Source organism: Opisthocomus hoazin, chromosome 2 (genome assembly GCF_030867145.1).
Source record: "Opisthocomus hoazin isolate bOpiHoa1 chromosome 2, bOpiHoa1.hap1, whole genome shotgun sequence".
NCBI classification, from domain to species: domain Eukaryota; kingdom Metazoa; phylum Chordata; class Aves; order Opisthocomiformes; family Opisthocomidae; genus Opisthocomus; species Opisthocomus hoazin.
In genome coordinates this window covers 63,191,404-63,215,355 of record NC_134415.1, presented here as the reverse complement: position 1 = coordinate 63,215,355, position 23,952 = coordinate 63,191,404, and the positions used below count along the sequence as shown (strand labels likewise).

The 23,952-nt window shown below is 46.2% G+C and overlaps 1 protein-coding gene across 9 annotated transcripts in view; it reads right to left on the bottom strand.

The window, feature by feature from the left end:
- Positions 1-11,458: 11,458 nt before the first annotated feature.
- HIVEP2 (HIVEP zinc finger 2) overlaps positions 11,459-23,952 on the bottom strand; it is a 144,477-nt gene continuing 131,983 nt past the window's right edge. For all 9 annotated transcript variants that reach the window (XM_075413910.1, XM_075413909.1, XM_075413911.1 and 6 more), the window contains 3 exons: positions 21,417-21,518; positions 19,995-20,905; positions 11,459-13,138 (listed from right to left, as the gene is read on the bottom strand). In XM_075413910.1, the coding sequence (XP_075270025.1) occupies positions 12,320-13,138; positions 19,995-20,905; positions 21,417-21,518 (1,832 nt within the window). In that variant the 3' untranslated portion in view covers positions 11,459-12,319. The remainder of the gene's footprint in view (positions 13,139-19,994; positions 20,906-21,416; positions 21,519-23,952) is intronic.

The following is a 23,952-nucleotide window of genomic DNA, read 5'->3' as shown; positions in this document are numbered from 1 at the left end:
TGAATAAACCCAAACTTTACAAAAAGCAATTCACTGCAGATTAGAAGTTGGTTTCAAATATTTTACTTGGCCTCATTCTCAGCAGCAGCCAGCCCATCACATACAGCTCTTTGTTAGAATATCTCTTTTAAAGTTTGCATATTTGAACTTGGTCTCACTTGGACCTGCTGTAATTTCATTGGTCCTGTGAGGGACAGATATCTGAATGGGAACATCACAAAAAGATGATGTAATAGGAAGCATAACCTAATACAAGAAGAGATCCTTCCTAGTGTTTGGGGGGCGGGGAGCGGTTCTGAGTTGTTTGTTATTATCACCCTCTGTTTCGGCTATCAGCTTTCCCTTTAGAAAGACCAGTGTCCCATCCCTGACTCTTGGGAAACTGTGAGCTTTGCCCTTTTTTCAGAGCCTGCATCTGGCTTGGGCGTTTGTAGTCTGGAGCTTGGTCTCTCCAGGCCTCCCTGAATGGCTGCCAGATTTCTCTGCTGATGAGAACAAACACCCCAGAGCTTGCAGTTTTTCCTTGTACTTTATTATCAGCAGTCAGTAAACTGTCACTAGGCTGGTGATGAAGGACAACCGTGGAAGTACCACTGAGACAACAGGAAAATGTTTTAGATGTTAATCTTGCTGTGACACAGTGAGTTTGCAGCACTGAGGGTTATGATAGCAACCGTCATCACAATGTTATATTTGGTGAGGTGGAAACAAATAGATTTTTAAATACAACCGTGTATGGTTTGTTGAAGCCACGTATAATCTAAGGACAGATATATTTGGTCCACAAAAGTACAGATCTAGTTTTGGTTGCCATTAATACCTTTTGTACCCATCTGGAAAACTCAGAAAGTCAAAGCAAAACTCAGCTCCAGGCAGCTTTTCTCATTCAGCTGCTCATCAAAATCATGCAAAATTAAAAGCCAAATCCTCTGTTGAATTAAATTGCAATAGCTCTGCTACAGGGTCTATGCCAGCAGAGATGAGGCACTCTGCAGGGCTGCAGAGGAGGAGCAGAGGGCTCCCAAGCCCTCCCATGTGCTAGGGACAGGCTGAGGTCTCCCCGGGGGGCCAGGCAGCATGCTTCACAAGGAAATTTGGCCTCCAGCGTACGGCAGAGGGTTATCTAACCCGGGAGCGTGGAAACAGCCGCTGGGTTTCCTGCGCTATTGAAATAGGGTTACCCATTACACTGCCACAAGTGTTGTGCTTGGAAGGATGCACTGTCTGAAACAAAATCTTGGCCAAAGAGGCAGACAAAATCTGTGACTGAAAGAGCTTACAAGTTAAGGCACAGACCATACGATGATTTTAAATGTGTTTAGTCAATGGGGCCTCTCCGGGTGTGTAAAGTTAAGCACATACCTCCAGCTTTGCAGGACCATCCCCCCCCCCCCCCCCCGAAATTTCTCACTGTGGGAGTTTGGTACAGACACACAGATTTTCCATCCTCTCGGTCTTTTCTTCTTGTGGAGCTTTTGCACACAAAACCTCCCACAGCTCTTCCTGAGGTAGGAAGCCTTTGGAGGGTATGCTGGAGAGCTTGGTTTTTCCTTCACAATGAGCAAGGCAAGTACAATTAATGCACAGAAAGTAAAACCTTTCCCCTCAGGAGCTGGAAGCTCCTTTGCTGGCACTCCCAGCTCTTCTTAGCAAGCACCAAGCGTTAGTCATGGACTTGAACTCCCCAACCCCCAGCCCAACTGGGGTGCATTTAGTGCTACATGGCACAGCCCTTATTTATGTTAATAAACACCCGCTCACTTAAGTAATCCCGTTGATGTCATCAACACGAGCAAGAATTGCAAAATCTATCTGCTTTTAAGCAGCATTGTGTGTTACAGGGTGGTTTTTAGCACAGGTATAAACTTTAATCCATCCATCTTACACAACATGTCTCATCATCCAGCTGAGCTCTGGGTTCCCCACCAAGGTGACAGATTCTTGTTCATCCCAGAGGCCATACAGTCTCCTGAGCTTCCCTCTGCCTTCCCAGAGGATTTCTGTGGATACAAAGAAACAGCCTTTATAGCAGCTCTCTCCTTAGCTTCAGTCCCTGATATCACTTTCAAAATTATTGACAGCCAGCTCTCCTCTACCATTAGGATCCCAGACACCAGTAGAAACCAGGTGCAAAAGAAGGAAATAACATTTCCAACTCAGATATGCAATCTGAATTCCTAAACTGCAAAGGAGTGCACATACGCTGCAATGCGAACCCTGGGAGATATGTCTGCCTGTAATTTGACTTTTCACTAAGATAACAAGGGAGTAAGCGTACATCTGAGCTATGAGCTGAGCAGGTTCACCCTCTTCAGCTGAGCCAGCCTGCTCGTGTGTCAGAGTAGCTCATAGGAGGGAGCTGGGCTTGTTTAGCTGAAGAAGCGAAGGCTGAGAGGGGACCTTATAAATGCCTCTAAATATGTTAAGGGTGGGTGTCAAGAGGATGGGGCCAGACTCTTTTCCATAGTACCCAGCGACAGGACAAGGGGCAATGGGCACAAACTGAAGCATAGGAAGTTCCAGCTGAACACGAGGAAGAATTTTTTCACTCTGAGGGTGACGGAGCTCTGGAACAGGTTGCAAGTATTTCCAAGTATAAAAAAAGCCTGTCAGGAAATGGGCAGTGGTTCACACTGTGGTTTAAACGCTGAGTTTCCCAGGTGGAGGACACGAACAAGTCCCTGGGCAGCTCTTGTACATCCTGCTGGAAAAGGGCACAGCATAAAGCAGATTCATCACAAAGTCTCCAGGGAGCTTGCTCACCATGGAGCAGGGCTCCATCTCCGAGGAGGTATGGCAGGGCTGAGCCACATGACGTGACAGCCCTGGACCGTGCAAATAGCCCACACCAGGAGAGCTCTGGCAGCAGCATGCAGGCACAGCCAGGGCTGGGAGGACATGTGTAGCAGGGCACCATGTTCCAGTGGGGTGGTCACTATTTGCTCATCATCTGGTGTCTACCACCAGGTGAAGGAGATTGATTTATAGCCTACCCTACCAACTGGTGTTTGGGCCTGCACTGCTTGCACTGGGTGGATTGTGACACTGTTCAGGGATATATGACCATTGTCCTCTACAGGACTCGAGTGTGTAAGACTTATTATTTCCTTTGAGACCAGGGCTAGCTAGGCTTTGCCCAGCAGAGAGCCCCAGAGGATCTGTCTTACCTGTAGTAAGAGAGCATTTTATGTGGGAAGGAAAAGGATCTTGGTGACTTAAACTCTGACAAAGTTCTTGACATCCTATGTGGTAAATTGCATCTTTTGGACTAGATGACCCACAGAGCTCACTTCCAACCCCTACTATTCTGTGATCTAAACAGGGCTGGAGAATTTCGGAGACAGAAACAACAGGAAAAGTGTGAAACATGGACTCAAGGCTCTGGCAAAAAGAAAATGATATCCAGGGCTCAAGAGCCAAACCTTTAGAAACTTACAGGCCTCTGCTAAAAGCATGCCTGTGCTGTGGGGACACAACACAGCAATGGGTGCCCAGGCATGTAGCTTTTTTTGTGGTTGCAGAGAGCCCTTGACACGCAGCAACACCAGCAGCGTGGGGAAAAGAGCTGGCGGCCCTACGGATGGTGCCGAAAGGGCCCCAGCCTGTCCATACCCACCGTGGTTCACCAGCTCTGGTCTTCCCCTGTTTACCCATTGAAGCTTTTGGCAGAAGATGGCCCCTGACGGCTCCCCTCCCCATGTCGGTTGTCATTTTCTTGGCTCTTGGGTTGGCTGGTGTGTGGACAGGCATACGCGCGCACGCCCTCCTCGCAGATATGCGCAGGGTGCGGCTACGAAGCATCCGTAGGGTTTCTTCCCAGGCAAGGACTGACTTCTACCAGCCTGCATTTACACACGACTCAGAGAACAAACTAATGGCCAACCCTGTGTGTATGTTAAGAAGCACCCTGAGACCAGGAGAGAAACACGCAGCACTGGGAATCATGTTTTAGTAAGTCACAAGAAGAAAACAGCTCATGTAAGGTATGAACTAGCTGTACGAGCAGACTGAGTTGACCTACGCCACCCAAGGGCTTTGAAATAGACAGTCCATGCTGCTAAAAGCAGTTCACTTATATGCACATGTAAATTTTTCAGAACGAGGTGGAAACATCAGAAATAAAAATATCAGCATCTGCCTGAGGACAGTTGCTACCTTCTTAAAAACTTTTTTTTTTTTTTTGCATCTGGTTCCATTTATGACTCATACTTCCCAAACAAGCCATATGTTGCTGCAGAAGGCCTTTAACTTTGCTTCATTCGTATTGAGCTGTATTCCTGGCTGTCATCCAAGTAAATGTAATAAAACCACTTTTTCCATCAAAAAATAAAAATGAAATCCCATTTGCAGTGAGATTTAATTAGCAGCCAGTAAGTCATTTTGGTGTTGAAAGCATGCACACTCATGTTTTGTTATAGCCTGATTTGCACCTTCAAACTCCATTGTAGCATTTTATTTGTTATAATACAGAAAGGTTTCCTCTCTGTCTCCCTCCCCCTCCCAACCTTCATTTCACTGCAGATTCTGTAGCATTCGAATGCTGATAAATTTTTGGAAAAATGTTGCACCCTCTGAGTTCTTCTCTTTGGATGTCACATTTTGCATCACCTATTTAGAACATTGTGACATTGATGATTTTAACACCCCGAACACCAACCTGACAACAGTAATTTCTGCTGAAATAGGCAGTCTATCAAGAAACTCGTGTCTAAAATCAGGAGCTGGCATCCCATTAAAGCCCACAGAATACAGATGACTAAATCAGCGTCACTGCTGATGTTTCTGAAACTCACAGGCCAAAGTTGGAGGGGGGTGGAGAGACTCTATCCTACCTATTTAAAGCAGTCAGAGACCTTCTTCTTCACTGTCCTTTTTAATTTAAGGAAATTCTCAGGTAATGCACACTGTGACAACAGATTTTTGGCCTCTCTCATATTGCCCTGGGTAGGGATAACATTTGAAACCGTTGGCATTATTTTGAATACTGTAATTTTAAGAAAAACAGCAAACCGAACCGTTGGAGGGTTTAGCTTGTCCCCTTTCCCAGAAAATCAGACTGCAGGAGCCAGGAAACTTTGCGAGCTCCGGGACACAGAATTTCCAAGTACTTCTCGGGAGCTCGGGGAGCACTGACTGGCCAGCGCAGCTTCCAGCGGTGCATCCTCCCCCAGACGGCCTCCCCAGAGCCCCCCATCAGCCCCGGGGCCCTGCCCCGGCCACCCAGGCTGAGCCCCCCACCCACTGCAACTCCACGAGTGGCTTTCCTGGCCATGGCCGAGGCACCCGCAGCTGGGGAGCAAGCTCAGCCAAAGTTTATGCTGCTTAAAGCAGCGTTAACTCTGCCTTGGCCTTCTGCATGGAAACCCGTCGGGTTAGCGCAGGGCAAGGCTCTAGCCGGTAGCTGGTCCTCTGCTCTCGCAGCCTGGCGGGGTTCCAGCCCTGCAGAGGGCCAGCAAAAGCGCTTCACGGGATCCCACAGAGCAGGGTCAGCACCCCAGGGCTGCTATCCCTCACCCCCCCAGCTCCTTCCCGCTGCCTGTGTTAATGGATGGGGAAGGCAGCAGGGCTCAGCTTTCGGTATCACCTGGCCCCCTTCAAACCCCAGCCAGAGAGATCAGCTGGATCGGAATCCCTTCTGCTGGCAGTAGGACCAGAGGAAATACAGATGGAAAAAGCTATTAGACTGTTTAGCTCATCTTCTGCCAGGGAAAGACTGCTCCCTGCAGTACACCATGCCTTCGCCTTTTTTCTCTTTTTTTTTTTTTTTTTATTTCAGAGTTAAAACTCCCCTCTCTACTGAATGTCCAAAGAAAACTTCTGAAAGATTTAAAATGAGTCCAAGATGTCTCTCTGTATCAGTCCCATGAGTTAAAATGTCATCAAGAAATGTGAAATAGAGAGGAAAAACTTTGTCACAAAACTGGTCAAAGCCTCTGCTTTATCATTTTCATTTTTCCTGGCAGTAAAAAGGAACAGGCTATTTCAGCCATGAATGTTTGCTTGTTGTTTCATTCATTTGTTGTTGGTTTTTTTCTTGCTTTCTCACTAAATGTGGATGTTGTGGAGGGAAGAAAGACTGTGAAAAATAACAAATGGACGTGCAGTGCCAGACATCATTAAGTTAGTCACTAAGAAGTTTTAAGGGCCAGATTTTCACATATGCCCAGAATCCAGCAGCTTCTGCCGAGAACAAGTGCTCAGCACTTTTGAAAACTCTGGACACTTTATCTAAGTGCCTCAGTCAAAGAGCCCAGCTCCTCAGAAAACCTGGCTTTTCAAAGAGTCACCCTCTCAAAGTAGCCCTACTACGTATCTTCTCAGAAAGAATAAGCGCACAGGTCCTCCCCCAAGCCCTGTTTGCCTTGCAACCCACCCAACGCCCTGTGCAGAGGACCAGTGCTAATACGGCCGGAGGATTCAGGGCATTTACACCAGCACCGAGGACATTTGGGGACCAGCTCCTTCCACAGCCCAGAGCTGCCCCCCACGGTCCCCCGTGCCCCAGCAGAGCGTGGCTGAACCAGGCAAAGACCTTCGCTCCTCTAGGAGCAGAAGGGAAGGACAGAAGTTGAAATGGCAAAACGCCAAGCACTCCGACATCCCGGCAACTTCAGCAGCGAGATTTCTCATCACCTCATGGAAACAAGCCTTCAGAGACTGCACCTCCTGCTGTTAAAATGAATGTGGAAACTCCATTAGTTTCTGTGGCGTGGTGTCAGCCTCTTCTATTCTGGCAGGGGAGAAGGAAAGGAAATGCTGTTCTCCACTATGCAGCCAGATCTGCCCCCGCTGGCTTTCTCCACCTTGCTGGGTGTTCATGGGGCCGTGCACGCCGCCATCCATATTCATCCTGACTGCTTTGCTTAGCAATACTCCTGTCAGTTAAGAGATGTCATTCATCAGGAAAGAATGCAAAAAGGCATTTTATGTGGTAATTTTGTTTTTGTTTTTGATTAAGCCTGCTGCTGATCAAGCTCCCCTCATCATGTCAGCTTCAGAATGAATATTCATACAATGCAGAAAAGCAGGGAAAATCACTGGAGCAGAAAATTTTACTGGTTTTCTGAAAACTGTTGTTTCAAAACTGCTCCCACCAGCCTTCAGTCCAGCCTGCAAGCAGCCAAGCTCACGTGGGTTATTCCTACGCTTGAACGGACCTCAGAGGTGTCAGGCTCCCAGAGTCCCTTGGCTGCTCTACAGCAGAGGTGCACTGGCACCACAAGAGCTAGCTTGATGCACGCTGGCTGAGGAGCTTGCCTGTAGCTTTGATGTGACTGGAGATGATTTTACAACGTACAGCAATGCACAGCGCAATAGAAGGCCATCGCTGTTCCTTGAAGGTGCAGGGAAAATGGCACCAAGGCACCACGTGCAGCCGGTTGCCAACGTGGAGAGCCAGCATTCCCTGAATGCCAGTTCATACTCTGTGGGGATTCCAGGGGTTCCTGGTCATTGCAGTGGTCTGCTCCTAAGGACAAATTTAATCTAGCTCTGCCTCCACAGTGGTCCAGCTCGAGATTGTCTTGTATAAAAATATAAAAACATTTCTCTTTTGCTTAAGTTCAATCACGTGCCTGATAAGTAGAAATACAAATCTTATGTACAGGGCACCTCTACACTCACAAAATAAAGAAACCCTGAAAAAGAGTTTTCCTCACCAAGCACAATCATTAGGAGAAGACTTCTGTACACAAAACAAATCAGTTTATTACAGCTCATGTAGGCACCACATAGGGGCAAAAGCCAAGTGTTTCACAGTGAAAGCTGTTTCCCACACTCCTGGTGCTATCAGTGCTACCGAATCCAGTTCAAAGCAGGCATATCAAAGATAGTGCAAACACACATGACAGATAAAGCGTGTGCAAAGCCGCCAAGAATAGCTAGAGAACAAGTCAAATTATCCAGCACTTTCATCTTAAATTGAGCCTACAGCGAGCACATGTTCAGGGTCTGTGTTTCGTGTATGTAATCTGTGCATGAGAGGAGGGCACAGGGACATGGTCACCGTAATAAACTCAATCAGTACACAGACTGCTGATTTTTTCATGCAGGCAATTTAACTGAAAAAGAAATCCCAAGATAGTGGCTAGACTAAAATATACAATGTGCTGTGCAACTTTTGCATTGAATATCCTGGATTTTCTTTAGGGACATTCTTCAGAGAATATTGATTGGGATTTTCAGGGGTGGTTAATGACTTAGAAGGATAGCTCCCGTTGACTTGTTCCACTGTGTGATGGAATAAGTCAATAAGGCTTGTTCTCCCTCAGCTATTCAGGGCAAAACCCAATAAAGGCTTCAGGCATTGCAGCACCTAAATTTTGGGGCTTGGTCGTCACTCTGAATCCCAGAACCATTAGTCTGTTGTCCAATCCCCCCTCCACTGGACTTGGGAAAGTCAATCACTTCAGAAAGGAGCTGGATGCTAAGTAGGAAGCACGTTTCGAACCATGTTCTCCAAGCTGTCTAAAAGGGTGCAGGCAGGAAACTGCTTGGGCTCAGTCCCTGTCCTTGAAAGTCTCTGCCACACCACTTGTCTCACTGGGCTTCCAGACAGCTCTCTCCCTACTGAGCAGGGCACATCCAAAGAGCTTTCCTTCTTGGGGACAACAGGCTACAAACTTGCTGAGCCAATGAACCTTGAATTTCTTGCTTCACAGTAGCAGAACCTTAGCAGGAAAGCAAAGACTCTTCTAGTCCTCGTGGGGTACTTAGGGTGCTCTCCTCGGAGGCTGGAGTTGTTGATCTAGCAAAGGAGAGGTTTCAACACAGATTTCTGGGGTTGTTTTAGATACCCAGGGAGAGGGAACAAGTCATTAGGCTAATCTGTAATAGGTGATGACAGCACTTGCCCTAAGTAGAATTCAACAGAGGGCCCCTTTTCATCATATGTCAGGTATTTTCAGAGACCCATTTGGTAGGGCAGGTCCCTTGGCCAAGAAATGTGTGGTTTCTGGTGTCCAGCTCTGTTTGGGAGGGGAAGAGGCACAAATCCGTTCCAAGGAGAGAAGTTCAGCTCATGCCCAAAAGCAAAACTCAAGGAACACAGCCTCAAACAAGAAGGCACCTTCTAAGTCTAGGTGCCGCTGGGGATAAACAGGAGCTGACTGCAGCACTCTTGGATTGAAATTTTTGTACTTAAGTAGCTTGAATCTATTTGGGTCTGTTATAGCTAACAATGTCCTGTATTGGTGCTAATTCTTACCCACTGCTCCAAATGTGTCCTGCAGCGGGGAAGTCCACACAAAAGTACTTAACATGCGATGGAGTTACTACCCTGAGTCGGAATCTAAAGCTTCGTAACAGGATTGAGCAGGCAGTTCTATGAGACCAATATGCTCTCTGTTCTTCTGACGCAAATAAATCCTGAAGTGACTCGAGTGACAGAATTCTGCAAGAAGGGCATAAAGAGAGCTTGCCAGAGCATCTGTATTTCCCTTGTGCTTTACAGAAAAGACATATGGATCTTCATAGGAAATTATAACCTCCTTGAATAATATAATAGGTAATTATATTCCTGACTTGGAAATTCTATGGCATACTGCTGCATATAAAAATCCTCATTTGGTTCTGCAGTGTTCTCGAGTGCCCTGTTAAATCTCTTCTTTTCATCCCTTTTAAAAACACCGAACTTACGTCGGAGACCTCAGCGTTACGCTTCTCGGTCCCATCAGACCTACGCGCACCCACTGCACCAAGTATCTGGGAGGACCCCTGCCCCGCCACCCTCAGCGGGGCTGTCAGCACACACAGATGCTGCCCGGACACTGGGAGTCCCGGTCGGGAGTCGTGCAGCTCCTGAGCTCTGTGGGCTCAGTGTGTTTTCTCAGCGTGGCAGCCGGGCACGAATGCAGCCCCACGCTGCCGCCACCACCAGCATCTTGGAGACGGCCACGCTCACGAAATTATCTGCCCCCCGGCCCTGGTTGCTGTACCCGCCGTCTCCCTTCCAAAAACCACTCGTGCCCGGGAAAATTTTCTCGGATGTGTTTGCCTTCCTCCTCCACACCCCTTCCAGAGCGTGAAAAGTGGTCATCATCGATGCTGGGCCTTGGATGAGGATATGTTTTTTTCAAAGCACCGTATAATCATTAACTCATTAAGAAAATACGATTAAGGTTATAAGGAACTGAAATCTCTTTAGGGTTGTTTAATTGTAACCCAGAAATATTACCTGTAATGTCAGTGATACTTGCTCAATGATTGTAAAAAAAAAAAAAAAGCCCCAAGCTGAAAAGGTGTATGGTGAATTGCAGCTGCAAATTAATTAAAATAATAAAACAAGCCAGAGGTAACTCCCACAGTAGGGGGGTTGCTTATAAAGGCAATGTTAACAGAGCATTTACCGCCAGGGGTTGCCTGGTTCCCCTTTAATAAAATATCTGTGATTACCTGATTACCTGATCACTGTGCAAAGCATTTTGTTCTCAATACAGGCATGCAGCCAAGGAGGAGAAGAGCGAGGCTTTCATCAGATAAAGCTTGTTTATTTAAAACATATAATCAACTTCTCCTTTTTTTATGGGAGCGTGATCCGACAAGCTGCTCGCCTCCAACTACATGTACTGCTTCTCCTCACTCCAGTCTGAGACGAGCCAGTTTTCTGGCACAGGCTGATCTTGGCAAGGTTACCATAGTGGTCTGGAATAAAGGCAGGAACGCTGGAATGGGTATGAGAAACTAACCTTTACTGGTCAGAAGCGGTCACTGCCCATTATGGTGCTACGCTCATCATGCGTCATCACGCTAGAATTACGACAAGGTGCCAGCTGTGGCTCTGCCCCACATGGTACTATTGGAGAAATAAGCTGGTTTAGTTCGAGAATACCTGAGGAGGCCAAAAGATGATCCACATTTTTCGCTGCCGTTCACATTCTTAAAGGGCGCTCCCCATGCGGGAAACCAGCACTTGGGAATATAAGGTTCTGGCAATATACTGGAAGGCCAGCAAACCTGGAAAACTCAAAGAACACATGAGAACTGGACACCTCATGCATGAAACTGTGTATTTATTTTTTTTTGTAAAGAACACTCCTTAAATGTATTGTAAGTCAATATACAAACTCGGTTTCACAGATTCATAATCCACTAAATAGCACAAAACATCATCCAGGCCATCGGTCTCCTTCTCCGGTGCGTGCGCGTGTCCAACTGCGCGCGCGTCCATGCACGCACGGGGCTGGTGGCAGTGGTGACCCACCACACGTGTCCGAACACGGCCCGGGCTCCTCCCGCCCTCCCTCCGGGGCAAACCTCGCCCAGACGGACACCCTGCGCTGGGAGGCTGCGGCCCTCCCGACCCCGAATCCCGCACCTCTTGCCCCGCTCTGCCCCAGCCCCGGGCCGCCCACGCCCAATCCCTCGCTGCGCCAGTGGCACCGGGGATGCACCCGCACGGATTTACAGGGGGTGGAATGCTCTTTCAGCAGCTTTTTAAAGGAGTGTGTAGACCAACGTGTTCACATAAGACCAAATACTTTTAATATATTTATAACTGTTTTATAAAGCTTTGGAAAAACTCACAATAGCACATTGTTTTACTTTAATGCTTTACGGTACTATCAGTTTAAAATCACAATCAGCACTTAAGTTATAGTCAATCCGGCAAACGAGAGACAAAAAAAAATTACAAGAGTTAAGAACTGACTGATACATCCTTTATCTTTTCTTTTTAACTAATGCATAAGTGCAGAATAAGATAACTCTAGTTTAAATATCTTGTTTTACAATATACATTTTGTTCTAATTACGCAACAGTAAATCCCATGCTTCACATAGAAAAGCAATCCACAACATTAAGAAAAAAATTTACAATTTATGAAACAAAGTAAATAAATATTAGTATTACAGAATCAGAGCTGTACATAAAAGCTGTTCAGTTTTAATCATATAAAAATATGTTTTAGTGCAACCTCACATATATTGATGCTGTTTTGCTTTACATCATTTAGATCCAAGTGTCCAAAAAAGGAAAGAAATTACATTTATTACAAAGCAGATACACAAATTCTAAAATATGTACAAATTACTGCTAAAAAAATGCTTATAAGAATATAAGCAAAGTAAAGAAAAGGCACAAACATCTGTACAATTTAAAAGTACCAGACCCAATAAGAATTTCAAATTTAGTTTTGGTCAGGCTCATGATGACTTGTCATTTTGTCTAATTCTTTTGATATAACAAAAGTATATATAATAGCAAACTACTGTAACTTAGAACAGGCATGCTGTAAAGTTGAATACTTCTTCTACCTCTAGAAAAACAAAAAAAAAAAAAGTGGGGTAAATGTACGGGTGAAAAGTCTCCATGCATCTCAGATCAATGCGGCTTGCTCTTCTCAGATGACGGATCTCCTCGCTCCTGTGTGCTTGATGGGGGGTCGCTCCTGCCGTGAAAGCCCAACTGCCGGACGTCCACGAAGCTCTTGCTGTAAAAGGGGGGATGGGCTACCGCAGTCCGTGATGTACCAAAACTGTCCTGTTCACCACCGTGCAAGTCAGGATGGGTGGCTGAGGCACAGGTCTGGCCCGGCTCAGATCCACTAAAGTGTTTAATGCTAAAATGTGCACTTTCTAAGGGTTTCTGGTGAGGCTCAGAAGGCCTCTGCAGCTGCTCCGCCCCGTGCAGAACGGCTTCTTCTGTGGCGATTCGCAGAGAGGCTATGGCTTTTGTGCAAGTCTGTATGTTCTCCTCCTGCTCCCTTTCGGTAGCTACGACACTGTCCTCCGACACGCTCTGCGCCAGCAACAGCAACGGGGACGAGGGCGCGCCGGAGGGAGCGGTGGGGTGCAAGCTGTGCAGAGAGCCGCGCTTCTCGTGGTGCTTAGGAACACTGTACGAATCTTTTGCAAGCATTTCCGTGGTTCCTCTTTGCTTCTCCTCAGAGCCCTCCCGCTGCAGGGCCCGCATGGACGGAGGATGTAAACCTGAAAGGGCCGCCGGGACTGAATGGACCATCTGGATGCCCCCGATAGGCATCATGGGGATGGGCGCTCGGATCTGCTGCTGGGAGTGTAGTGGAAGGTGACTGAAGACGTAGTCGCTCGGACCTTCTGGGAAGGGGCTAGACCCGCGGTGCTCCACACCTCCTTTTTCTCCATACACGTTGAAGTAAGGCCCCTGAGACAACCCCCTTCTCTGTAACCAGAAAAAAAAAAAAAAAAAAACAACACAAGAAATGTCAGCACTGCTACCAGCAAAATTCTTGTCTGGCTGCCAAACCACCTATCTGCTTTCCTGTCTAACACAGCCTCCCATTCACACAGCACCACCTTTCAGCCCGACGGTTCCCAAAGCATTTGGAAAACTCCACTAATTGCTTCTCCAAACAACACGGGAGGTTTTGCTTAGCTCGGCCCTACAGGGCTCATGCCTCTGAGGTGAAAGACAGCAGCCAGTGAAGAGCGTTCAGCAACGCAATGCAGCAATTTAGGTCAGGAAGTGAAGAGTATTATATTCAACTGAAACTGCGGAGAGAATTTGGGGCAGATAGATAAAGTTTCATTCCCCAGGAGAAACACGGCCAGGAGATCCATCTTACCCTCTCTTCTGGCAAACTGTGCAAACTGTGCTGGTGTTGGCAGTCCACACAGGGTACACACACTTTGTTGCAGAGAAACACACAGCCAGATGCTGCCCGCTCACCCCCACTGCTTGGCAGTGTGGGAGAAGTCTGACTGCATGTGCCTGCTCTCTGCCTGCTGAAAGCTGCTCTGGAGCCCCACAGAAGGCACTCGTTCCCCCCTACCCTCCGACGTGAGCTTTACCCAATCTTTGATGAAAGGGGACGGGTGTTTCCACGGAAGTTCAAATGTCTCTGTGCAACGAAGACCCAAATTTTTATAGTCATTAAGACAATGGAGCACCCACTCTGGCCTATCTGTAGTGTAAACAATAAATAACAACAAAAGCACTGGCATTAGCTGTGAGTGAAAGTGATGATGCTGTCGCAGGGAGACTCACCCACTCATAATGGGATGGAGAAGAATGAGGGATTTTGTAATGGCTAATAAAAACCAGTCTCGCAATATTGACATTTTCAGTGCCTTCCCATTAGTTCCCACCTTGGAAGAATGAATAGCTCCATCTCCACTCAGTATTAAATATGCCCTGGGCTTTTGGGTTTCTCTTTTTTCATTCTTAACTTTTAAAATTTGTTTTCCATCTGATGATTAAGTATCATTTATTGCTGACCAGAGGAATAACGATGACAGAAGTGCAGGATGACATTTTCATAATTGTGTGTGGGATTTGGCCACACAACTCTCAGGGACTCCCACAGGAAATTAAAGGAACAAAAATGCTCATCTCTGTTCTGCAAATTGACCATACACCTATCAATTGCCCCAGAGCTGTACTGCTACCACAGCCTTGGGATGGCGGCCCGAGGACTGCACTGCTAAATGCCAATGCATGAAAGTGGCAGCACTTCGCTGCTGGGAAATCCTAGCTCTCAAGGCATTAAGAAACCTCTTGATCCTGTTCCAGGGAACTGGTTTAGGGGGCAATTAAAGATTCAGTTTCTGTGCTACCCAGGGGCTCAGCCTCACTGTGCTCAGATGCTTTGTCCTGTTCGATATAAATCAACGTCCAGACAGGAAGGGTGACCCATAATCATCAGACTCGAACTTAAGAGATGTTATTATTCAGAGACTGATCTATGTTGGGAATTCTTCTGTTCAGAAAGTGAGACACTTGAGTCTCACAAAAGAGAAGCTGTCATAAGAAAGGACAGTGACAGCACGTTATAGTGCTGAATGGGGAAAAATTTACAGAATAAACTGCAGCTGCCAAGCCACAAGACATAGCTCACCTACCCTGTCAGTCCTTCCTATCGCTAACCTCACCTCTGCAAAGCTGCTTGCCCCCTGTTTTTTTCCGTCTTTGATCTGTAAACCTCTTTCTCAGTCATACTGTCCACTTTGCTGTTTCCTAAGCCATGACATTTATCACTATTGCATCTGATGTGAACTTGGGCTAGGCGAAATAGAGCAAAAGCAACCCAAAAAAGGAATAAAACTCGTCAAAGATCACATCTAGTCACACACAAATCTCTGAGAAAAACATTGGCTTCACATCATACCCTGCCACAGTTTGAAAAGGCAACAGAGCAAGAGTCTGTCCTTGTCAGATAGAGGTGGCTAACGTGATTGATAGGAACTGCTACACGCTTCACGATCAGCAGGATCATCCAATATATGTCTCATATGCGTAATTTTTACATAGACAGTGACAGTGTGTGCATGTCCACTGGATGCCTTCCAAGCCTGGCTGAGCACATATCAGATTATCTTTCTCTAGCTCTGGCAGATAAGTTTGGAAATGGGCAACGTAAATGGTTACAGGCATCAATAACTGTTCACTCTTCTTCCCCTGCTTTTATTTCCTTTACCAACATCTAGCATTTTCATACCTACAAGCAGATACACATATACATATTCATGGGGAAAGACTGAACATTAGAGGAGCTGTCTTCTTTCAACAAACATCCTGAAAATCCAAAGACTTTATTCTGTTGGCAGGGCGAGCATTAGATCCCATCACTGAGCACAGTGCGGAAAGTCACGGTATCTTTCTGCGGTGCAGTCAGAAGGGCTGCTGCCAGCGCAGTGAGATGAGCTCCTCTCTTTGTCAGGTGACAGGAATACAGTTAATTCCCTATTAATTCTCATTCGTTGCAGTTTAGCATATTTCCCTCCAGCCCCAGGTGACATATGATTTCCCAAGCAACAGTATTCTGTAGGAGCTTTTCACTAAACTCTCTGACCTGGTTATGAAGTTAGACTGCCACACCACAGCCCTGAGCAAAGCCATACCCAGCATCACAAGGTCCTCCGGAACACCTCAGGGATGAGATAGGGTTTACCCCGTATCTGGTACCTCACCCAAAACAGGCTAGGGGGGATTAAGAGGAAGGTCACATTTCAAAGCCGAGTACCCTTCGCAGGCATCCTCCTGGCAGCCTCAGACCACAGCTTGCAAAAAGATGGCAGGTGGAAAACAATCTCTTTGATTACCATATCGTAATGTATTTGAGGCTTTTTAAAGTTAAAAACCAGAAAATGTTGAGGTCTATTGCGAAATTAAATAACAGAGCATGTTACTGACGTTCTTTCTGAAAGACATGAAGCTTAATAAAGTGACTATAAATCTGTGTGGATTTCAGTTTCGGGATCAGTTCGATTTGCAGTCCTACTGAGAATGCACCATAGCAGCCCACACACACCAGTGGAACTATTTACAGTTTACCTGGAATTTAGAAGTTTTATGCTGGCTCTTTGCACAGGAATGCATTTCACTCAAGATGACGAAGTATTGAGTGCTTGGGAAGGGATTTAATATCCATACGTCTGGGATGATCGAAGGACCTTAAGTCCTATCGACTTTCAAGTGGATACAGAGGTGCCTAACTCCCCTCAGCCCTGCTGAATATATCAAGACATGCTTCAGACCTCAAAATGAATCAGAGGTGCAACAAAACAGCAACATGAGCAAAATCCACTACCTCCTAGAAGCTAAAACATTTGCTAGAGACAAGTTTGCACTGCTCACAGCAAGATACACTTACAGTCTCATTGTGTCTAGCCCTGGGACTGGACAAAGAGGCAAAAGCTGCAGTCCGCACTAGGACGCAGCAGGGTGCTAGTAGTGGGGACAAGCAGGAAATGAGGAAACCGTGGGTGCTGGAACCCATGTTCACAATATAAGTGTGGTGGAGTTGGAGGGGAAAGTTGGTTTGGACTAACCCTGTGTGACCTCTGCTCACTCACTTGAACGCCCACTCACAGTTTAAGTGCACTTGCTGCACTCCTGGTGCAGATTTTCTGGTTTAATTTCACCTGAAAACAAACCACATCACTTACTCCAAGACTGCTCTGTGATCTGAGTCAAAGACCAATAAATGTGACAACAGACATACGCCTGATCCAGACTAAAACGCTAACAGAGACACATTCAGGGTGCACAAAAGTGGCTTTCCCATGTCTACTCTTTCTCTCAGGACTGGCATAAAATGACTGGGGAAAAGAAACAGAGCCCTTCAACAATGCCACCAGCCTCAGAAAGGACAGAAACCTCTGGGACTGACAGAAGAGAAGATCCCAAATGTATTTAGAGAGCAATGGGGATCTGCCTTTAAATTTAAATACGGACATTTAACTTGCCAAAGCCAAACGTGCACCAGCATCGACCAGAGCCTTAGGCTACTCTGGAGAGAGTATCCTGTTGCAAGACTATAGCCTGTTACTAACTGCCAAAGAAAAAAAAAAGTGTATTTTTCTGTATTTTTGTACAGTATACAAAAACAGTTACTCTCCCCTTGCTCTTTTCCACTTCCTAAAGAAATAAGTTCAATTGCTTTCTATGTGGTGCTTTCAGTGCCAGAGCACTTTACAAGCTCTTTGCACAGGACCACCAAAGTGCATGAACATTCAAGGGGAAGCAATGTGAAGGAGAACTAGACCAGCACTGGCCAAAGAGACTAGATCCAATACACCAGCTTCAGTGGAGAAGAAAGAAAACTGGCCTCTTCTGGGAACTGCAGGCACCAGAGGCAAAAAATCTCTCTTATTCCTGCAAGAACTGGCAACCCAATGCAGCTCTGAAACAGGAAGCAGGATTGTAAGCTGGCATCTGCATCACGGATGCAGTTGCTAATCATGTTCTGATTTGCTGGATTTCACTTCTCTGAAAGTGGAAAACAGCCTTTATTCCTTTTTCTTCTCTGACAGCTTTCATTTATAGCAAGCTCAGGTGTTATTTGTCTTCCCACACACTGAGTATAATAATTTGTGTTTCACCTAAACTCATCTACTGTTTGGCTAAAGTATGTCTTCCAGAAAGGCACTGAGAGGTGAGGAATTCATCTTTCCTTCTTTGCAGGCATTTGTTGAGATGGGCAATCATCCTTTAAATCCTCATTTAAATTTGCCTGGCCTCTGCTTCCAGTGGCGCCTGTACTCAGGTTCCAGTGACTGTACTTGAGGTCTGGGCTTCTCCCTCATAACACTCAACATGTAACTGAGTTACAGATGCTTCCTGTAGGACAAACGAGATTTACATTGGGTTTTTCACTGACACATGCCTGATCCTACCTCAAAAACAAGGTAAGCGTTAAAAGCCCATCTGGCATGGTGGACTTTCCAAAAGAAGGAGCTAAGGGTGCTAAAAGAGTCCTTACAATGTGCTAAACGCCTTGATGGAAGGTGTGCATAACACACAAGGCAAACATTACAGCAAGAACTGTCAGATGGCCAGGGGTGACTGTTACATACCCTTCTGCCAGCATCATCACACATCCAGCATCTCTACTAAAGGATGCCAGTGGAAGTGTCTCACACGGGACATCAGGCACTGGGGCTCCCTGCACCATGTCAGCTGTAGCATCTCATATAATCCCTTCCATCTGATACTAAGACTTAATGACTGTTAAACTGGTGGCTCTTTATCCTCTTCTTGTGCTTCCTTACTTTGTCGACAGAACTGCTGGCAGGGTTTGTATCCTCTCTCAGCTATACGGTGATCACCCCTATGAGTGCAGCAGGGTTTCAGCATGCCCTTCCTCAAGGACTGCCCAGTAAAACACCTCTCTCTGCTGCTCTCCCCAAACTTCCCAGGCCATGGAGCCATGTCTAAGATGTGGGAGAATTACCTGCGTTGCTCCCTCCTACACCCATGGCCACCCACACTGCAACTTTCCCTTATCCCCCTGAAAAACTGAGAAGCCACTTTTGCATCTGCGAAGCTGGCAGCATCTCAGCTCTGTTCGGTCCATCACTGCTTCAGCCACCTTTGCCAGCTGCATCCCTCGCTCCATCCCAAGGCGCAGGCAGCACATCAGCCTGGCTCCAGAGAGACACTCACCCCAGAGCTCTGGAAATGCTGATTTTATGAGCTCAGGGTTCAGTAATTCTCCTCTACAGAGAAGCACCACAAAGACTAGACAAAGAGCAGAGAAGAGTGGCGATGAGGAAGCAGGGAGGAGAGCCCCGCTGGGAGGAGGGCAGGGATGCAGGAGCACCAAGGCAGTGGGAGCCAGACAGCTTGCCCAGGTTGAACCCAGGCACACAGGCTGACGAGGCAGGCAGTGAGAGGACAGCAGCAACATCAAATGCGGCAAGGGAGGCATACTAAATATATAAATAAATAAATGCATACACAGTCAGGCCGTTCCTTCACTCTAAAGACCAAATTTATTTGTGGAGACAGTGCTTTGTCAATGCTAAGGCCTGTCAAAAGTGCCAAGTCGGCAGTTTCTGAGACCTGATTTACCGAAAAGGAACAGCACAGACAGCAGCTGTGCAAGTTTTGCATATTTCCATTTCCACCCAGACGGTTGCGTCCCTGCCGAAACAGCCAGTTGCGATGGCACTTTCTGCGAGGCAGCCAGCTGCGTGCTCCCATCACATGATAATATCCTTTAAACTCCAGCCACAGATCCTCATTTTGATGGGCACCCTCCTTTTCCGAGAGGATTCATTTATTTCAGTGGCTTTATTCCATTAAACAATACTTCGGTGATGGGCACTGTACTGCAGTACCAGGGCCTGAAGTCCTGATCTGGGCTCAATCCCATCTGACAGCACATAAAAGGTTTCACAGTGCAGAAACAAGCCCCACACACCATGTAAGCTTCCTGGGCTGTTTTAAAATAATATAATATAAAATATATATATATATAAAATAAATATAATAAAGATGGAGGCAGTTAATGTAAGCCAGCCTAATTTCATTGAAGGTAATGGAGCCACTCAGGCTTGTACCAAGTGAAGATTTGATCCTTAGGCTGACTCTACTGCATCTAAACTGAATTAACATCCTGACTTGGTCCCCATCTATTCCAAATTTCTTGCATTTGTTCCAGGACTCCTCACCAAGGCTCAAAGCTTATGTCGCCTTCTTCTACAAAGCCGCAAAGTTTTTTAAAATACCACGCACAGATTAGGTAAGAGCACTGTTTTTGACAACGGGAGTGAAAATATTCTTTCATACTTACTGAATGCCCCACTGGAATAGATTCAGACTGTAAATATTGACCCATGGACAATGCTGGATTATGGTATAAGCCCCTCCGGGGAGATGCCGCTCTAACGGAGGCCATGTATCTCCTCTCTCGCCTAGGAGACAAATCTCTTCGAACAGATGTATCTTTCCCTGGTGACATTGGTCTCCTTGGCGATAGGTGACGTCTTGGTGACACGTCCCGTCTTGGTGATAACTCCCTCCTCAGCACAGCCTCCTTCCGTGGGGAAAGGTGCCTCATGGGTGAAATATCTCTTCGGGGTGACAGATGTCTTCGGGGTGACAAATCCCCTTTTGGCATTAAATACCTCTTTGGTGAGTTATCTCTATAGGGTGAAGAATCGTAGCCAGGTGACGACTGTTGACTGGAAGGTGAGAGGTCCCTCGGAGACGAACTAGGGTCTAACGAAAGCGCGTAATCCTCATCCATGCAGCTAGGTATGTCCAACCTGTCCTTATCGGGCTCTGAATCGGTACTTTTACCCTGGAAAAACCTCTGATATTCTGTCATCTGTGAGTCTTCACAGGAGTCGCTTGGTGTTATAAGCTGAGTAACCTGAATGCTAGGTAAGGTGACCAAGTAACTGATGAGGGAGGAATGTCCCATAGAAAGGGAGCCCTCGGGGGAAGCCCCCTGTGACGCCCCAGCCGAGTTCACAGACAGGGAGGAGAACCGAGGGGGCTGCGGGCTGGTGCTTCTTGATCTGGTTTTTGGTGTCGAGTCTCCCTGAGTATCATCAAAATCATCCTCATCTTCATCATCATCGTCATTGTCGTCGCCATCCTCGCCATCTGACTCCTCTGCGTCAGAAAACTGGTGCTCTGCCGACAGGCCTGCCAGGTTGCCACTCTTCCCGGACTCCTGCTGCATGTCCTCCATGTTTTCTGAAACAGCCACGGCAAGACAAAACGGTGAGCACACACCCTGCCTCTTCCGCCTTCTCCCACATCCATTCCCCAACCAGCACACCCATCGCCATTGCCAGATGCTCTCCATCTGAGATGGCTGCATAAAGCCATTCTTCATAGTCTCAAACCATAATTTTTCATAATAATACCTTAAAACTCCATACCTGAAAGGAAGTGTAAAAAGCAAATTCACCCTACCCCACCTTGCAACTTCGCTAAATGTTGCCATCTCTCACATCTAAATTGAAAAGTTTGCCATACTTTTATTTCTAGCTTCTCCTCTTGTATCTTTATAAAAAATGTAACTCAGACAAATGGATCGGATTTATTTTTTATGTTTCCTGTTTATTAAAAAGATGTCTCTTAATCAAAAAATGCCCCAAATACTCTTAATACATTTTCTCAAGCCAGCCACTGTGCTAAAGTGCAATGAGTTATTTGCATACTCCAGAGGCCATTCCCACTAAATTAAATCATTCTGACATACCTGCTTCTTCAGTTTCAGTATCATCTACGGATGTCATTGATACTCCAAGCTCCAAGCATTTTTTCATGTGTGCTTTAGACTTCATATGTTTTGTCAGATTTCCTATGGAACAGAGATTAATCTAATTAATGGACAACAGCAAAGATCACTCTCCCAGTCATGTTTTGGTGTATCTTAACTCAGTTATCCTGCAGAAAGGGGTTTTTAGTTTAAAAAACCCCACGACAGACAGGGCTGACTCATCCAGCCCATTGCCCTCAAAGCCTGTTTTAATGAGAGTGGGTCTTTATCTCTTAAAAAAAAAAAAAAAAAAAGTCAAATAAACCTCAGCTCAGGGCCTGAGAAGTATATAGGCATCTCTCCAATTGTCCATATGATGTTTAGGCACTGCAGCAGGCTAAAAACTCACTTTTGGATGTTATCTATCCTTGGGCTCAGTGTTCATGATATGTACAGACTGCCTGGACATCAATGTAAGTTCAATGCACACCAGCCGTTCAGGGCTTGCACTCCTATTTTCAACGTGGTACTTTCAAGCTAAGGGTTCTCCCATTTACTTCACATGTAGGTTCCAAATGTTCAGTGTGTTGGAAGCATTTTGAAGCAAAAGTACCCCACAAAAAAGACATTTTTGGGAGACTTCTCTATGCAAGTTTACTGTCTAGCTGCAATCTCTGAACTGCGAGGACCTGCACTTACAGCATTCACCTGGTATGTGGGAAACCCAGGTTCATCTCCCTGCTTTGGAATACGGATCTGAACCAGACACAGCAGGGATTTGAAATTAGATCTCCCATTCCCCTGAGGGAGCAATCTAACACTAGTCTACTGACCTTCTGGAGTGCCTGTCTTGGTCTGTTTCTTTGCAGAAAACAGCGCTGAGACTGGCCCCAAGAGACATTTCATGGCAAAGACTCTTGAGCAAAATGCACAAGCTGGAGAAATGAGAATACCGCTCCAGTCCATTAGCCACTTCAGTCACATCTGCAACACCCAATGGGGAAGCGTGGCACAAGCAAACCTAACCCACTACCAAAACACGCTGCTTCTTAGCTCATGGAAAGCACTCTGTGAATGTACTCATGCTGTTTTTGGGACCCCAACAAGCATCTCCAGACAGTGCATCTGGCACATGCAACCTGGGGCAGGAACACTGGACCACTCTGTCGGATGCAGGAGGTGAGCTTAGACGCTCACAAGCCAGGCTCCTTTCCTCTGACTTTCAGTCTCCGCTAGTTTAAATAATTCCCTTTTCAGTAAGAGTTTCTTATTGTGCCTCTGCACTGCATGAAAAGTCTAACTTGGCCACTGATGCCTCCAGATGGCTAAAGCTCAGGGTGTACGCTGAAAACCTGAGTACGTCTGAACGTCCGTCCCCTACTGTTCTCAGCAAAACAGCAACAATAGTTATGAGGCTGACAACATCTCACCAGCAGTAACACATCATTTAAACACTTCTCATACTTCGAAGGCTAACTTCATCTCTTCCTACTCATGTCCTTCTTGTGCAACAGCATACCACCTCCTCCTTGTCTCTTCCCTGCCAGAAATGCCAACCTCAGCAAGCGATTTCACGTTTCTTTCCATGCCATCTCTTCTGACTGGAATGTCATTTCTGAACACAGCTGCAAAACCACAATCCTCCTTCAAGTCCCTCCTCAAGGCCAGTTCCTCCAGCCATGTCAAAAGTAAACAATGATCCCAGAACAGCTCACCAGATGGTCTACTGGGAGTACAAAAGAGCGGCTCCTTGCCTTTGTCTCTACACCCCCATGAAAGTTCTCATCTTAAATTAGGTTGATGGGTCTACTACCACCCGTCAGCTATTCCCATCTTTGGCAGAGGAACAAGTGCTGGAGTCATGGAAACTATTACAATTCTCAATCCCCAAAACAGACATGAAGCTGCACTGGGATCTTGGGAGAAATTTCCTTCAGCTTCCTCTCTTCCCCTTTAAGTGAGTTCACGGCACTGGGACCAGAATCCATTTCCCCTGTCTGCCAAAGGGAAGCTAAGAAACTGGGAATGTCAGGCTCATTTGGGCTGTGCTACAAAGAAATCCTACCAAAGAAAATGACTTTTTTCTTTTAAGGAGACAGTTGCAATGCAAATCTGAATTCCAAAGAATATTATTATCTGTGGCCTCAGGGTGACAAATGGAAGCTTTTTTCTGTGCTGATAAATACATGTGAACACAAGCTATCAGATCTCTATTCATAATTAATGCCACAGTGGATGGAGTGGCCCATCTGGGAGACATACATTATTTATAAACTTGAAACTGACCCACTGTAAAGCCCATGAAGGCATGTTTTCCTCAGCAGCTGATGCTCTGCTTCTACATTATGTCATAACAAGTGCACTCTTCTGGTAGCATTTAAGTGTTGCTGCAATTAAAATTTGCACCATGTTACAATTCTGACAGAAAGTATTATTTGTAAGGGAGGTTCTTATACTACTGCATTTTCTCTGCAGACAGATGGACCAGTCAAAAGCCTATAGTTCTTAATGAAGCTATTCAAGGAGTCTCAGTCTC